The sequence below is a fragment of the Vigna unguiculata genome, chromosome 3, assembly GCF_004118075.2.
Source record: "Vigna unguiculata cultivar IT97K-499-35 chromosome 3, ASM411807v1, whole genome shotgun sequence".
NCBI classification, from domain to species: domain Eukaryota; kingdom Viridiplantae; phylum Streptophyta; class Magnoliopsida; order Fabales; family Fabaceae; genus Vigna; species Vigna unguiculata.
Window position 1 is genome coordinate 62,396,529 of NC_040281.1, and position 18,568 is coordinate 62,415,096.

The following is an 18,568-nucleotide window of genomic DNA, read 5'->3' on the forward strand; positions in this document are numbered from 1 at the left end:
AAAACATGCATGCAAGAGATCAGGAGTAAATTTTGATTTTATGCTGATTTCTTTTGCTGTTTTTTACTGTATTTTCATAATACACCGATTATTATTAATTTTACTGTTTTAAAATATATTAAAAAAATATTTAAAATATTAATACAGTATATTTTTAATGTTAAAAAAAAACAACAACAAAAATCAGAAAAAAATATGAACTAGTAAATATCTATGTTAAAATGGTAAGGAATTGGGGTGACATTAGTCCATTTTGTTCGACACTTGCACGTTATGGTGGACCAATTGTTTGAAAACATTGGTTGAGGAGTTTGGGGGTTGAGTTAAGAACATGGTCTATGGGAACATCATTGCTTCCTCTAAACGACAAAACACACTTGGTAGGGGACACCTATGCCAACAAATTCCAATGAACAAACCTAAAACTAAAATGTGCCTCACTCTACTGTGCTTCTTTTTTGTCGCTTAACTTTTTACTGTTTTCTTTCTTTTCCACTTTTTTCTCTTCAACAAACAGACAAAATACACTGTACAATAGAAACACCACCACTCACTCTTTATATGCACTTTGCCTCCCAACTCCCTTATACGTTTACGTACTATGCAAAATCTTCATTCTCCATTTATCATTCGTCAAATAATTCAGCAAATTTTAGAACTTTAAAGATGAAGAAGTACAATGGGATGCCAAACTTTGGCGAGGCTCGTACTAACAAAGTGAGTAGAGTGAAGAAGTGAAATTATATTAAAAGCTATGCTTTAAACCACAGGCAATGAGATTTTCGGATGGGTTTGGTTCATAATCAGATAATTGATTCCAATTAAATTAATATTACAACGCAGAAGTAAAAATTAATTATTTTTTATTTAACATGAATTTTATTCTTTTTTTAATTAAAGAAACCAAACATTTACTTATTTTGCGTTAGAAAATCAATTCTAACTAATTATACATCAATTTTACACATAACCAAAATACGCACGAAATCTAACCTTTATGCTTCACACTTAGACACAGCACAATCACTCTATTATATATTCATGTTTAATTTTCTTCAAGAGTTTAACTTAAGAAAAATTATTTTTTGACAAACTTTTGTTTTAATAAATTTGACAAAATTTTCATAAATAGAATTAAATAATTTTTTTTATTTTTTAACCAAAATAAAATAATAAAATAATATATATGTTTTTTTTATCTAAATAGCTAATTTGTTAAAAAAAACTGTATCAAACTATCATTTTTCTTAGGTTAATATCTTACAACGTCTCTATCACACCTACTTCACAAAACAGACAAAATATGTTTCATTTTATATAAGTAACCATTTGTAATTTTAGTTGCTAATTAATTTTCATTTTATACTAGTAGTATTATGAAAACAACATGCAACATCTGCTATGCTATCACAATAGCAGAAAATCAAAACATTTACACAAGATTAAAATTAAATTAATCTCCCATATTTATTATGTTGTACTCTAAAACAATTCATCTCATACCAAACATATTATATTGAGTATTATATATTTCAAAATAAAATAAAATAAAATCAATTAGACAATAAATTAATAATAATATACATACATTTTTCAGAAGATTCGTATATTAAATCATCATCAAATTAAAATTCAAGAATTATGGTAAGTTTAGTGCAATTGATATTAATAAATCACATTAGATATGTGACATGCAAGAAACTTTTCTTCATTTTTTCATTATATGATATAATTTACATGACTTAAGTGCCAATGAAATAAATTATATCTATTGATTATGCCATAGGTTCGTTAACTGCCACAAAAGTTACAACTCAACTAAAATAAAGTCAAATAAATCAGCTTTTCTTATCTTGAATTCACTTAAGATGCATCAAGCAAATTAGAACTCCAAAAATCATGAAAATAATAGAGATTACGGAGTAAAAGTAATTTGATTCTGTCAAAAATCAATTGGATGAATGTGCTTTTAACTAAAAATATAATTGTAAAGGAGTTAAGGCTTAATATGTTATTTTATTAATAATAGAGGAATTTATTCAATATGATCTCTCAATTGTTGTTGTCTTTAATTCAATATCTTTTTTATTTAAAGTCATGTACTTTGAGTTTGAATTCTCTATTGATTTTACTATGTTGTTCATCTGTTGTACCTTCGAAATACACTGATGGTCATTAATTTTCAAATTTTAAAATATATTAAAATTATCTTTAAAGTACTAAAACAATGTGTTTTTAATGCTCAGCAGATGACAACACAAATAAAGTCAGCAGAGAAATAGGCCAAATTTAACATCTCGCAACGGATTGACCTACCCACGTTGTCACTTCTAATGATTACGTGTTAGGCACTTAGTTTCTCCATCCTCTCTTTTTGATTTTACTTACCACCGTTTTTTTTTATTCTTTGGAGATGACTGTGATCAAACTTAAAGTGAACGGATTAAGAAACCTAGAGGTACTGATACATAATCATCTTTCAAATCATGTCAACATCAATTTAATAAAAGAAACTATATTGATTTTCTTTAAATAAAAAGAGATTAAATTGAGATAAAAATAATTAAAGTATTAAATTGGATAAATTTTCAAAGTCAAAATCAAATATGCATACATTGATTTTTTTTTTATGAAGCATGAAAAGGTGATAATGAAAAATCATAGAAGAAAGATAGTTTTTTCTTTTAAAATTTTGTAATTGTTATTTTTCTTTGGATTTAATTCGAACCGAGCGTATAAATATTTTTACATTGTTATGTAATCATTATTTTTCATGCACCGTTCAATTTTTCAAATAATTTTCATGCATATATATGGCAAATTCTAAAAAAATTGCATCGTAAACATTTTACACCGAAGCGTATCACAGTTAAACTCTTGTTATAATTAAATATTATATATCATTTCTGTATCTCAACTTATTTATGTTCATTAATTTCGTGATTATAACAACTACAATTGCTAAATGGTTTGAAATTAAAAAATCGACTGATTTGTTAAATGTTTTTGTTTAAAATGTTCTAAACTGTTTATACTAGCGATTGCATAAAACAAGTTAAAACAACATTAAAGAAGTTTAGCCCATTATTTTTTAGAAATCAATTTTCAAATAACTCTTAAACTCATCCACTCCTACACTCTTAAATTCAGTTGTATACATTATTTTTTAAGTTTCTAATCCATCTTTTTAATTTATGCACATCGCATCTTCGAATAATTATGCCGTGTCAAATAGAATAAACAAAACCAAAATTTATATTAAAACCTACTAACCATTTGTGTAAGTACTCCAAAACAAAAAAATTAACTTACAAAGATATTAAATCAAATTCTCAATAATTTATTATCATTAATTCTATCAAAACTAACTATTTTCACTGATCAAAGTAACTCTCCTAGAGCCATTTGTATACCGAACAAAAACAATTTTAGGATAGAAATAGAGTTAAAAATGTAATAATGATTTCTAAGAGATTAAAATACTAATAAGTGTTGTGGTTGCACAATTATTTGGTTCCTGTCGAGGTCATGTGGATCGAATCACAATTCAAGAATGAGATTTATAGTGAGATAATTGCTGAGGAAAGATTGTTCCAGGTGATATTAATTGTCTTATGGTGGAGGTGAATAGACTCGGTCACTATCGAACTGTAACTTAAAATATTACGGTTCTACTCAAAAAGAGTTACACTCTAATTAATTGTTATAACTTTTGATTTAATAATAAGTACCCGATCAAATAATTTGTATCAAAGTCAAGATCACGAATTTAATTCTTGTTTTTGATAATCTTCCATTTGACAAAACATTGGATTAAATCTAACTTTTTGTCTTTCCAAGTTGGTTATTCCGGTAAATCTTTAAAACATTAAGATCAAACAACATATAAAGATTTAAAAACAGAAAGGAACTTATTCAAAAAACAAATTTTGAAAGAAAAAAAACTCCTTCAAACATGTTTTATTCCACCTCGTAAAATTCCTTCTTTAAATTTTGTACTTATGCCTGCACTTTAAGCCTTCCACAAGGAATATAAATCTGTAGAAAAGAATAATAGGCTGTCCATCATATTTCTTTATCCCATATCTGAAACAAAGAATCATTCAACTTTCTAATTTTTTAATTTTAACCAACATTTGCAGAAAGATATCTTCTTTCCAGAAAGTCCTAACTACTCGGTTTTGGTCTTTACTCCTCTTCTTTCTAGAAAGATTTCTTCATCAAACACTTTTTAATTTAGAACTCAGTTTTGTTTTTTACTTCTCACTTCCTCACTAAGAGATAAAAGGGTGGCTAATTCTCACTATTATGGGGTTTGCAGAGAGTCAAATACACATTAATCTCATCAAAAATCTTATTTGGACACCTTGTATACTACTATTCAACATATAGTGATCAACAAAGAAATAGAAAAATATATGTATAACGATATAACATAACAGTAAGAAGAGATAAGAGTGTTCGATTATCACTGCTTTTAATCTTAATTTCCACGACATAAGAGGCTGTTCCAGTGACCGCTAGATTCAATGGTATCATTAGACGACAAGAGAAACAACCTTACTTTTATGCCAGGGCTGCAAATAAAGCGCATTAATCTCAGAAGCAGTGTCAGAAAACGATTTACCACTGTTCCTACTTAGTACTTGGCAATACCTTTTAAGGGCAATGCATGCATAAATGTTCTCTCACTTTTGTAAACATTTACGAACTCTGAATTAACTGAAAGGCTTGTATACTTTGGGAGAGTAAAGATTCTAGTGTATTCATGAGCACACGCTTTATCCTCATCAAACACTACCCTTTTAGTGCTTATAATTAATTATGCAATGTCCCTTGAGTGAATGCTACGAGAATCTCTGACCTTTAAGTAACCTTTGTTCCAAGCAATTCTGTTTTTATTCTTTTCAAACATTCCCTGCATAACATAAAACTTAACTCCTAACATAACAATCTGTCGTGTGAATTTTGTTTCTGCTTAACCCAAACAATAATGGCAGTCACACATGCTGACCTTGAACCAAGGAGAAGAAAAACAGATTTGAGTAGCAAAACAGGTGCTTTTCTTATGGCTCTCACAATCCTATTGGGTCTATTCTGCTTCGTTCTGTGTCTCATAGCAGAAGCCACACGTTCCAAGGTACCTGTTTAGTTAATACTGTTTGAAAATTACGTATCTTTTACCTACTCTTGGATGACTTGAGTTACTAGAAATAAAACAATTTCATAATATATGAATAGAGCGCAAATCTCAATCTTACAAGTCAATTTTGTGGGGTTGATATGACAGGTGATGTGGACGAGCATTAATGTAAATGGAAAAGGAAGTAAATCAGAATGTGTTTACAGTGGGAGTGGGAAAATGCCATTGTTATGCGCTTCCTGTGCTTTCATTGGACTAGCATTGGCCATATTGGTGGAGCACACTTTCATGTTGATAGCAGTTAGTAATTCATCACCTGCATTACTCACCTTGGATCCTGATTCTGCTTCTGCCAAATCATTAACATGGCAAGCTGGGTTCTTCTTCGTTACAACTTGGTAAGGAAAAAAAGTCACAAGTTGTTATTTTTCCACCTATTGCATGACAAATAGTTCCCTATTATCTGTTTTTTTAGATCAAATGAAAAACTTAAACTTTTGCTGAGAAGATTGAGCAAAAAATATGAATATTGGTTTGGCCATGTGTTGTAGGATTTGCTTTGCAATTGGGGAGATTCTGTTGTTGGCAGGAGTGAGTGTAGAGTCAGGGCATTTGAAGAATTGGTGGAAGCCTAAACCCAGTTGCATTAGTGTTAGAGAAGGTTTGTTCTGTGGTGCAGGGGTGTTTGCTTTAAGCACGGTTTTTCTAGCTTCTGCTTTATACCTAACGGCACTACGTGCACTGAGAATATCGCAGGAGCAAGAAAGTGTTCGAAGAGAGGTAGCTCTTAGTGCTTCTCTACCAAGAGGATCTCGACCACAAATCACCACTGTTACTAGGGAGAACCCCACAACCAGAGAGACCCCATTATCTGTATTTCCATCTCCTTTCAATAAAAGCTACACCTTTGTGTGAACTTGAGGGAAAGTATAGTTTTGGGATTCACACAATTTTATGTTTGGTGAATTTTTCTTTGAACCTATGGATAAGAACTAAGTTACAAAAAAATGTGTTTTCGTTTAGGGTCTTGAACTACAAGGAGCAAGAAGTTGTGACATAAACAACTTTGTCTTTAACACGAAAAATCATGTTGGAACAACACACATTAAGAAAATTACTCCGTGGAGAAAATACGAAGAAAAATAGTTGAAGTATGATGAGGCCCGATATCGTACACTGCAGCAAACCAATGCGATTGCAAATTAACTTACATGATTGAAAGGTTCGAATTTGGAAATTGCAACTTCAACACATTAAGCTTTTCACCCAAAATGTTGAGCATTGTTTGTCAAAATTGGGAACAGAATAAAAGTAGAAAAATATTATATACCAACTAAAAAGAAATAACTAATTTTTTAAAAAAAAGTAGTGTGCTAGTGGGTGGTGTTACCTCTATTTATTTATTTTAGTTACCTTTTTACAATTTTACAATAGTAATTTTGGTCTAATTTTAATTTCATATATGTTTATTTCTTTTGTTTTAGACCAATTGAACCCTAAATTAACATGTTAATTTGATATACTATAGAAATAATTTAATTTCGTATATAATTTTAATTATTTGTCTTTTTTACCACAGTATCGTTAAAATGAATAGCATACAATTAAATTATGGATAAGTGGCAAAATTTCTTTTAGAAGTATGATGGAAATGAAATATAATAATATACGGTATAAATTTAAACGATTGTTTTAGGTAACGTCACTAATAAGTTTATTTATTATTTTTATAATTTTAATCAAATAATGTAAACAATGGTCGAACGAATAACAAATCGAATTAATCAGATTTTTTTAGAGTAAGTCCTTTAAAGTTTTATAAATATATTTATATTGCATTTTCTAGCTTATACTGAGAGTGTTTCTAGATTTAACGAGTTTTGTAAGGCGAGAAGGGTAAAACTTTAGTTAATTTAACTATTAATATGTGTTTTGATAATTTTGTATGTTTTTTTCCCTTAGTTGTCCAATTCTTTAGGTGTAATTTTCTTGTTTTTTTTTTTATCTCTAACATAAGATTATTTTTGTTTAGTTAAACTGGGATGTATAAATATTTAGATTTAAACTACACATATCAAACTGTTTAATGGACTCTTTATAAAGTTAATTTTTAATATATAGCAATAAGGAATAACTATGAGTTTAAAGTTACTACTATAATATTGTAAAAGCAAAATTTTGAATTATTTATGTGACTTTTAGTAGACTTCTGGTATACTAATTAATATGTTGATTGTGATGTAATTATATATTTAGTTGAATAATTAGTTTATCCTATATTTTTATTTATGATTTTGATATAGATATATAATTAGTTTACCTTCTATTCTTATCTTGATATGTGAATCGATGATAATATAGTTTATGGAAAAAGAGAGAGGTAATATCAATTTTAAATATTGTTTTCATATTTTTTAATTGAATAATATAATAATATTTATTTGAAATTTGTACGTTTTAATATAATTAAACTACAAAATTAAAGTGTTATAAGTAAGGCACACTTCACAATTTTTTCTACTGGATGACTTGAATAGCATTGCTTCTAGATTACTTTATTGTAAATACATTTATTTGAGTTCATAATTTTATTCATTAATTTATGCTTAATTATATTTATTAAATTTATTTTATTTATAATAGAACATTAAGTTACGATGTATCTTATACAATTATATTGTATACTCTATCTTAAAAGTAAAAAACTAGTAATCACAAATTAGGAAACTCAGTTCTCAATTTGCTTCAGTAGAAAATTGGAAGAGCCACACAAAAAATGTATCTTTGAAGAATTAATCGTAAAAAAATATTATTTTATTTTATGGTTTATTTTTATGTCAAATAAGTCGATCAACATCACTGTATCGAATATTTATGTCAAGTTACACCTTTAATAAATTAGAAAGAGTCATGGATAGGATTTATTATTATAAAAACCAATAAATTTGTAATATGATTATTTATAGTTTAAAAAATATTAGTATTTTTAACATCAACAGAATTTTTCCGTATCTAATTATTTATATTAATTTAATCAGATGAAAAGTTAAAATGTAAATGATTAATAAATAATTTAATGGTCGGATGAAATGACCGTTGAAAGTTTAAAACATTAGGTCGCATTATGATTGTGGTATGATTTATTATTGAGGACCCATTGCTTGGATCCATAACCCGCATCGAGCGCGAAGGTTTAGATCCAAGATCCAAACCCTCACATTACATAAACCTAACTGTCCAATCCAATCTGTAGTATCAAGTATCTAGCTAGGGTTTTTCAAATTCTTCTTCCCCTGTTCTTCATCCATCCGATTTCCGCCAAACAAAACCATGTCTCTCAGGCCAAATGCCAGAACCGAGGTTCGCCGCAACCGTTACAAGGTTGCAGTTGATGCCGACGAGGGTCGTCGGCGAAGAGAGGATAATATGGTCGAGATCCGAAAGAGCAAGCGCGAAGAGAGCTTGCAGAAGAAGCGTCGCGAAGGTCTCCAAGCTCAGCAGCAGTTTCCGGCTCCTCTTCAGGCTTCCACTGTCGACAAGAAGGTGCATCGTCAGTCTTTGCATTCTGTTTATTGCTTTTGTGCGAATTAGGGTTTAATCGCGCGGTTTGATACTGCGATGATAGTTAGTTATAGAACCAATTTTTATGGTTATTTATTTGTGCAGTTAGAGAGTCTTCCTGCGATGGTTGCTGGAGTTTGGTCGGATGAGAATCCTCTTCAACTTGAAGCCACCACGCAATTTCGCAAGCTGCTTTCAATTGGTAATGTCTGCTTTGTGAATATTGTGCTTCTAAATTCTAGTTGTTGATCGTCTAGTAGTATATATCGTTTGGATTTTATGTGTTAAGGCTTGGTTGTTGTTTTTTGCTATAGAAAGGAGCCCTCCGATTGAGGAAGTTATTCAAGCTGGTGTTGTTCCGCGTTTTGTTGAGTTTCTTGTCAGGGAGGATTTCCCTCAACTTCAGGTTCGAGGACCTTTTTGCTCTGCATCTCAATTCTTGTGTTTTTCCTCGTGGTTGAAATCTGTTAGTTGTTTATGTTAATTGTTGTTTGTTTAGTTTGAGGCTGCGTGGGCTCTTACAAACATTGCATCTGGGACTTCTGAGAACACTAAGGTGGTCATTGATCATGGGGCGGTTCCTATATTTGTCAAGCTGCTTAGTTCGCCTAGCGATGATGTTCGGGAGCAGGTATGTTTTTGAATGCGGGTGGGGCAGCACGTGCATCTTGCGTTTTAATTGTACTGAAACATTAATTCCCTTGAAATTCTAGGCAGTGTGGGCTTTGGGAAATGTTGCTGGTGACTCCCCTAGGTGTCGAGATCTAGTGCTCAGCCATGGCGCCCTCGTCCCACTATTGGCTCAGTTGAATGAACATGCAAAACTTTCAATGTTAAGAAATGCCACATGGACATTATCTAACTTTTGTAGGGGTAAGCCACAGCCTCCATTTGAGCAGGTAATGTCCTTTTATCTCTTTATCGGTTCATTCACCTCTTGAGTTAGTGTCTTTTAGCTTATTCTTACTGCTAATATTTAATGGACAGGTGAGACCAGCGCTTCCAGCACTTGAGCGCTTGATCTTCTCCAATGATGAAGAAGTATTGACAGATGCTTGCTGGGCATTATCATATCTTTCTGATGGCACAAATGACAAGATTCAAGCAGTTATTGAAGCAGGTGTATGTCCCAGATTGGTGCAGCTGCTCTTGTGAGTACTACTTCTACTATACCTGTTAAATGGATTATTGTGTCAGTGGTTAACTTTGTATGTATGCTTTTCAGGAACCAATCTCCCTCGGTGCTGATTCCTGCTCTTCGTACTGTCGGAAATATTGTGACTGGCGATGACTTGCAAACTCAGGTAATTAGTTGTCATCATTTGTAGTAATTCTTTTGATACTTTTGAAAGGAGCAGAAGAGGTAGTACAATAGTCGTCACACCTCTATAGCAGGAATTGTTCTGTGTGCTCTTTCTGCTATCTTCTGTTTTGTGCATGTATATTGTTCTTCAAAGAATCTCCTAATTCTGGTGGATCTTTTTTTTTTTTTTTTCATTAGTCTATTATCAATAATGGTGCGCTCCCTTGCCTTTTGAGCCTGTTGAATCATAATCATAAAAAAAGCATCAAGAAAGAAGCTTGCTGGACTATATCAAACATTACTGCTGGAAATAAGGAACAGATACAGGTAAGCTGGCAATGCCCAGTTCTCACTGCTTTTTATTTTTGGTGATTTTGTTGTTTTGAATTTGTGTACATGTTAATTGCATTAATTCGTTGAGAACATTTGATTATAGCTTGCTATTGAAGATTTGTTTATGGTTTTGTCATTATGAACAATAAGCAGTTAAGGTGGAGATATGGTGGAGTTATAACCAAGGTTTAGTTTCTCCTTGATATGCCAACAAGAGAGAATGATGATTGGTCTAGTGTTCCCCCTTCCCCAAAGGAAAAAGTGGCGTCTATTAAATATTACAATGTTTAGCTTTGAGCTTTGTTGACCTGCTGACAGCAGGGTTTTCTGTTTACGTGTTTGTGTCAAAATTGCAAGAATTGTGATTTGATCTGATTCTTGATTTCAATGATAATGATAGGTAGTTGAATCATTTTGGGTTATGAATTTCCTGAATCGCTATAAATTTCTGCATCACCCAATTCAGTTCGTGATCGGATTGCATGCACATGTAATTGGATCAGATTTTGCATGACCTGGTTCTGAAAATGCCTTGTTCGTCTTCTTTCTTATAAAATGTGAGGCAAAGGGGGGTGAATTAAACAATCTGAACCATATAATATGACCCACATGAATTATTTTAGAAAGAAACCCTACATTTTTCTCCATTCTGTCTCTGAAATTGTACAGTTCCTGTCTTCTATTATATTGTTGGTTGCATTCATTATTGGAGAGATCCTGCTGGTCAGTGTCCCCTGCCTCAATGCTTATATTTTTATACTCGTCTCTCCTCTTTGATGAGGCTATCTTTATACTTGTGCTCTTTGGTGTTCTGTTATTGGGTGAAAAAAGAGATTGATATAACTTGTTTGATATTTTGATATGTCCTTCGTGTTAAAATGTTCTCAGTTTTAAGTTTATTGTTATTGATCATGACCACGAGTAATGAATTTGTTTTTTTTATGACCTTTTTAACTATATATGTGAATCTTAATTATTTGTCATGAATCTTAGAATTCACCAATAAGATGATAAGCCTTTGAATTCATGATCTGAATCATGAATTAACAAGCTTATTCATACCCTATTGTTGCAAAGCACAGGATTAATACATTATGTTTGTTGAAAAAACTTATGTAGGCTGTTATTGAAGCTGGTCTGGTTGCCCCCCTTGTCAATCTTCTTCAAAATGCTGAGTTTGACATTAAAAAGGAAGCTGCCTGGGCGATCTCAAATGCTACATCTGGTGGAACTCATGACCAGATTAAGTATGTATTTTCCGTTGATTGGTTGTTCTTTGTAACTCGCTCTTTAGGACTTTCTGATGGTATTCACTTAATTTTGTGGTGTTTTCAAGGTACTTGGTTGGTCAGGGTTGCATAAAGCCTCTTTGTGATCTTCTTGTTTGTCCGGACCCAAGAATTGTCACTGTCTGTTTAGAAGGCCTAGAGAATATTCTGAAGGTTGGAGAAGCCGAGAAGAGCCTTGGTAACACTGGAGATGTCAACTTGTATGCACAGATTATAGATGATGCTGAGGGATTGGAGAAGATTGAAAACCTGCAGAGTCATGACAACAACGAAATCTATGAAAAGGCTGTTAAAATGCTTGAAACATACTGGTTGGAAGATGAAGATGAGACCCTACCTCCAGGAGATGGTGCTCAACCTGGTTTTGCCTTTGGAAATGAGCTCCCAGTCCCGTCTGGTGGATTCAACTTCAGCTGAAGACTTTTTCCTGAGAAGGTAAATGCTTTGCATGGCATTTTAGATCCGAAATCATATATATAATTTTTTCTAATTTTGTATGAAGAAGCCTCAGCATTATTTCTAAACTATTTTATTTCAATATTTGTAGGGGCTTGTGGGATGAAGTAGGTTTTATGACGGGTGGCTTTTGGGATAAAGTCTTGGAGGGTCAGTTATTGCACCTTGTGTCTGCTTACAGTCCGGTCTAGTGTCCCTTGTGGTTATGAGGTGCCGGGGAGGGTCAGTTAGCTACCATGTCCAAGTAAAGAAGGGACTGGTGGATTCAACAGCAGCATAATGACCTTTTCAGCAGTGTTTACCGTTTTAAAAATATATAATGGTGGTGAGAAATCTGGAAGGGATTTTATATGTTGCTGTGGCAGGGACACGGGCCATTTGGCGAGGGGGTTTTGTTCAAATGCGGCTTTGAGTGCTACTTTTGTCGAGTCCTAGTTGTATTGGTAAAGATTTACTGTGTCAGTATTTGATTTTGGTAAATATATTTTTCCGAAACCGATTTTATGTTCTACGAAAATTAGTGTTATTTTGTACGTGCTTTTGAACCTTTTGCTTGTTCCTATATTTTTTGGGCAGTCATGAATCATGATTACCATATGCCTTGGGAAAGCATCACAAACGACTGTCTCTAAGGTTTAGGGTTTATAAGGCAGATTAAGTTAAACCTTTAGCATTAACTTGAACAAATGGAGCGTGACGTTATTATAGATGTCAAAGTAGTATAATCCAAAATTTATCAGGTATCTCCACCCTTCAACCAGTTATGAGACGATGGATCTATTATAAACTTTTACACTTTGATTAGTATATCATTTGCCTAAGTATGAACTTTTAAAGATAGATTTTACAAACAATGCGATGCATAATTAGTTAGCGATGTTTCCTATACTGGTTGGATTTTTTTTTTTTAAATCATTCAATTTATTGATCAAAATAAATTATGGTTTAGTATTATGGGTTATGTTTGACAAATAGTTTGTTTAACGTACAGTTTACGTTACATAAATCCAAAAGTCTATAACAATCTTGGTAGACATTAATTTAACTATTGACTGTAACGATAATATTGGACAAAACAGGCCTAAATTTATTGAAATGAAAAAGGATATTAAAATCATATCCTAATAATGTCTAATATATATATACCCTTGTCTTTGTTTCTATTGTATTCTATCTCATCGTATCCCATTCTGTTCTGCGATATTTGAGAATCGCCGTCAGTAGCAAGTGCATCTTTGATGCATTCATCAATTTTCCCGAGAAGCAATTACCACTAGCAAACATATTAATGATGAGGAACGCTTTTTTGTGCTATGCTAATAATACTTTACTTGCTCCGCTATTCCAAACCTGTAATGTTTTGGTTTCCTAATTTGTTGGTTTGGTTCGATTTGATTCTCTAATTTTTTCAATTTGGTCTCTACTGTTAAGTTAACACGGTCTCCATACATGTCACATGTTATTTTATGAAATTTTCAAATTTAAAAAAAAAAAAATAAACTCTCACATGTCATTTGTGGTTGTGTCACGTGTCAACTTGGGAATTTTTTTAAATTTTAAATTTTTTTTGTAAAAGTGCCACGTGGCAACTCATGATTGTGTCACGTGTCAGACTAACCATAGTTGTTTTCAATTTAGTCTCTCTATTTACAATTTTGATTCAATTTAGTCCCCCGTAAAATGATTCAATGTTGTCCTCTCTAATTTGAGATCAAATTAGTAAGTAACCTTAATTACAACTTATATATACATGTTAAAATAATTTTTAATATATTTATAGATCAAATTACCCTACCTAACTATTATATGTGTAAAAAATTTCAAGGGTAAAAAATTACAAAGTGAAAAATATAAGAAATATAATAATATGAGTATTTAGAGAATGATTTGATGTATAAATGATAAAAAATTATTTTAACATGAATATATAAGTTGTAATTAACCATAATTATTAATTTGGTTTCAAATTGAAGAGGACAAAATTGAATCATTTAAAAAAATTAGGAAACTAAATTGAATCAAAATTGAAAACAACCAATGTTAGCTTTGACATAGGTCACGACCAATGTTAGCTTTGACATGTGTCACAATCGTGACCTGTCACATGACAGTTTTTTTTTTAAAAATAAGAATTAAAAAATAAAAATTCTTGAATTGACACATGTCACAACCATAAAGTGACACGTGGCAATTTAATTTAAAAAATAAAAGAAATTAAAAATTATACAAAATGACACGTGATATGTACGTACGGACATGGGGTTAACGTTAACTTAACATCAGGGACTAAATTGAACATTTCTAAAAAATTAGAGGACCAAATTGATCCAAAAAATAATAAGGAGACCAAAACATTAATTAAGACTATATATATATATATATGTGTGTGTGTGTGTGTGTGTGTGTGCACGCATATAATCATATAATCAACGGATAAGAAGTTTACAAATATTTGTTTATTTAGTCGAGGACAAAGAAAAGATTTGGAGAGACACCCTATTTGAGAAAAGGGTTTGATTATGAGTCGATCAATAATTCTAAGGGTGAAATTCGGAAAAAACTATTGTATAAGGAATATTTATAGAAATTATTTAGGAACATCTCGTATTGTTAAATAGAACACCTAATTTGCATAAATTAAATATACAGAAATTCAAAACAATTTTAGTAACAGGACGTGCTATTTATCTGCATTAGTACCAATTCAAAAATATTTATTAGACTTTACATAATAACGAGATGGAGGAATTTCTTCAAATAGGTATAATTCACAAAATTACAAAAATTGTAAAATAAAATAATTTCAAATAATAGTTATAAAATAAGAAAAAAAAATATTTTTTTATTTTTTAATTCATATGATGCAATTAGAACTTATCAACACAAAATAATAACCTTTGTGAATTTAATAATGATTGATCTATTCATTATTTTGTGAAGAGAACTACCCATTGAAGTTTTATATTAATCTTTAATGCTATGTTTGTTTGAGATACTTTACTATTTTAAAGAAAATGGTATGATGGAATAGGAAGTGATAAACATGTTTGTTTGACTTGATTCGAGAGTGAGTGAAAGCGAATATTTGTGGGATGTTACACTTTTACAATCTCGTCTATTATGAGCATATTTAAGATTATTATCTTACGAAATACCATTTATCACTTGTGCTTGCTTGTATGGTTGAAATATATTACATGAAATGAAGGGGATCTGATCCTATTATTTGTATATCCAATGCCCAATGCACTAGATCCAATCTTCATATTAGAACCGATTCACTTTGTGGCTACATGTGGTTGTTTTGTCTTGTTTGCAGGTTATTTTACCAATGGAGTGGTAAAAAAAAATTAAAATAAATATAACTCATACAATTATCAATTTATACTACTTATTATATAAAGGGAAAAATAGTAATCTATCTATTACTTCTATTAAAATATGTTTTTTAATCTATCACATCAATTAAATTACTCACAAACTTTCAAAAATTTTACTTCCAAGTCTACTCACAATCACCTACGAATCACTTAAAAAAACACAATTCACTCAAACCTATCCACTCCTTCTCTTTCAATTTTATCCACTCAAGTGAACACCTAAGTAACTATCATTAAATTTTCGAGCATTATCCAGTAATAAGAAGTATGTAAAAATCAAATCTATTCTATATACAACGTAAGTTATATTTCTTTTGATCGAAAGATCCAATAACTTATACACGGTTTTTACCGACTCTATTGATTTAAAATTATGATTTAAAAAATTGACAATGTAATTTTGTAGATTACTACTTATACAGATATGAGTTGTTGGATAATTTTATGTATTCAAGTTGATTTAAGGTTTTTCTTTTTCAAAACAAATCCAAAATCTTATATGATAAAAAAAATCCCAATTTAATCAGCTTTTTGTTTGTTCGTTCTTGATTTTATTCAATTTTTATAATTTGAAATAGATTAGACGCATCCTCTACGAATAGATAATTTTCTTTACTGTTTTTTCAACAGTTTTTTCTGTCGTTTAATTAACTAAATAATTAACTAAATTTAGTGATGATTACTAAAAAATTATTAATCTTAACACCATTAATTTAATTGATAGTTAAGGATTTTCGGGTATATATTACATCCAGTCTCTCTCACACTCATGTTCAACACGATTATTTGTATTAAGATGTCAAGCATTTGGATGAAATAATAGTCAAAATAAACATTAACTAACTTAAGACTCAAGTCTATTGATAGAATATTTTTGTCAAAAAAAAAAACTGTTAAATAGATTGTAAAACTATTATTCCATTTAATCTTACATATTCTACTCCCGACCGTAAATTTATTAAAAAAATATATATAAAAAAACGACACATTATTAAAAAATATATAGGGAAAATAAAAGAAATTGTTTACAAGAATGAAATTGAGTTAGAACGAAAATGAAAAAGAAAAAAAAAAAAGTTTCATATAGGTGGTCCCAAAAGAGGTTACATGACATAATAGAAACAAAAAAGGTATTGCCAACATTTGGTTATTTACTCCCCAATTTGTCAGGTCTTGTTTTTTAAGAAAAAAATTGTGATGGTTACTATTGTGTTTGATTTTTAATCAGGTTTTATGGTATCATAGAAGTCAACCTCAGTACTAACGAAATAAAGTTAATGTTGTTGCATAAGAAACTTTACTTTCTGCAATGTCCTCTCATTTTATGTCATAGGCTTCTTCTTCACACTTTCTCAAGTGCATCATTTCACTGTTTTCTCATTTACTTTACACTATAGACTTTACTCTTTCACAAAAGATTAGAAGATTAAGTTTATTTCTTTCACCAATGCATTGATTGGATAAATAACTTAAGGTGATACACAATTCTCTTGCTTATTTGAATGAGTAGGAAAATAGTTTCACAAAAATATTTTTTAAAACTCTTCTCACTATTATAAATTAGTCATTTTCTAGTTTTTTAAGATCAAAAAATGTTTTATTCCACACCAAAATGTTTGAATTAAAGGAAGCCTGAAAGGAAAAGAGGATGAAAAAGTAAGATGGGTTTTACATTGATAAAAAGAATATAGTAAATGTAATTGATATGATAAAATAATTTTTTGTCAATACTTAAAAATTAATATGTAAAACAATTTCTGAAAATAATTTGATCTAAAAATAATTTTTAAAACTTTAAAGTAGAATTAAAACCATTTTAAAACTAAAATAATTTCTTTTGTTATTTTTAATAAATAAAATTTATTTTAAAATAAAAATATACAAACTAAATTACTGCAAAATATTAATATTTAAATTAATTATTTTAATTTAACTTCATATCGATAATCTTATTTATTAATATTTAATATTATTTTAATTATTGCAATATGAAAAAATAAAATATAGAAAACGCCTACTCTTATGAATTTATCCATAATCAGTTGCAACTTATACGTTATATGATTGAATCCATTAAATTCATGTGGAATAAATATTAAGATATTCAACTACTTGTAAATCTCTTAATCTTGAAGTCACGTGACCTTCCTTTTTTTTCTCATAAGTTTTAGTTTTGCATGGATTTTTCTATCTCTTCCTTTCCTTTATCTTCTCGAATTTCAAATGAGATGAAATAAAACACTACCACTCACTCAAATACTTTTCTTTTCCATATTCGAAAATAGGAACATCACATACTTAAATAATTGTGTCATGTTTGTTTGTTTGGACATTGGAAAAGTGTAACCCAAGATAATGACTAGGTACTTAAATAGGGTGTATGTTATTCTAATTATCTTTTTCTTTTTCTTTATTTCTAACTTTCTGCTAAGAAACAAAAATAACATAAAAAGAAAAGTGGACAGAAAAAAACATGACATTGATGCATGAAACTCCAACAATATAAACAAGTGAATATTTATTGAGATCTATCAATCCATATACAATATTAACCAACCGAGGTCATTAAAATGGACTAAACTTGTGAGTTTTATTTAATGTATTATTACATGTTTGACCATGTTTCAGTTACAACCAAAAATAGTCAAACAAGAAATAAAGTTATTTTGGATTGAATCATGGGTGTCAAAGACAAGGGAAAGATTCACTCGTAATAATATTCTTCCAGTAATGTACCTAACTTTTTTTTAATTTTATTTTGTGTTTGTGATTCTGTCCCTGTTAATCTTGGGATAAAATTTATTACAACTAATTTTAAAGGCCTATTGTTAGAAAAATAAATTATGGAAATAAATAAATATAAGAAAACAAAAACAATAATAAATAAATATAAGAAAACATCACACAGTACACGTAAACATGTTCTTAATCATGTCTCACTATCCATAATCTTGTTTGTCATTAAAGTGAGAACCTTTATGAGTGAATCAAACGGAAAATTTAAAGAGAGAGGGACATGTTTACCCTATGGCTAGGCAAGGAGATGTTATTTTCAAAAGAAATTACCTTGAGGAATTTATTGTTTTCATAAATACAAGTATGA

The 18,568-nt window shown here is 30.2% G+C and overlaps 2 protein-coding genes across 2 annotated transcripts; both read left to right on the top strand.

The window, feature by feature from the left end:
- The first annotated feature begins 4,971 nt into the window (after positions 1 to 4,971).
- LOC114179613 lies at positions 4,972 to 5,986 on the top strand. Its single transcript, XM_028066023.1, has 4 exons — positions 4,972 to 5,140; positions 5,291 to 5,541; positions 5,695 to 5,804; positions 5,900 to 5,986. The coding sequence occupies exons 1-4, from the start codon at positions 4,994 to 4,996 to the stop codon at positions 5,932 to 5,934; spliced, it is 543 nt and encodes a 180-aa protein (XP_027921824.1). The 5' UTR covers positions 4,972 to 4,993; the 3' UTR covers positions 5,935 to 5,986.
- A 2,315-nt stretch (positions 5,987 to 8,301) lies between these two features.
- On the top strand, positions 8,302 to 12,630 carry LOC114178482 (importin subunit alpha-2). The gene is made up of 11 exons (XM_028064415.1): positions 8,302 to 8,686; positions 8,810 to 8,906; positions 9,019 to 9,110; positions 9,204 to 9,335; positions 9,418 to 9,603; positions 9,692 to 9,855; positions 9,930 to 10,008; positions 10,206 to 10,334; positions 11,460 to 11,587; positions 11,677 to 12,064; positions 12,177 to 12,630. The coding sequence occupies exons 1-10, from the start codon at positions 8,474 to 8,476 to the stop codon at positions 12,044 to 12,046; spliced, it is 1,590 nt and encodes a 529-aa protein (XP_027920216.1). The 5' UTR covers positions 8,302 to 8,473; the 3' UTR covers positions 12,047 to 12,064; positions 12,177 to 12,630.
- The last annotated feature ends 5,938 nt before the right edge of the window (positions 12,631 to 18,568 follow it).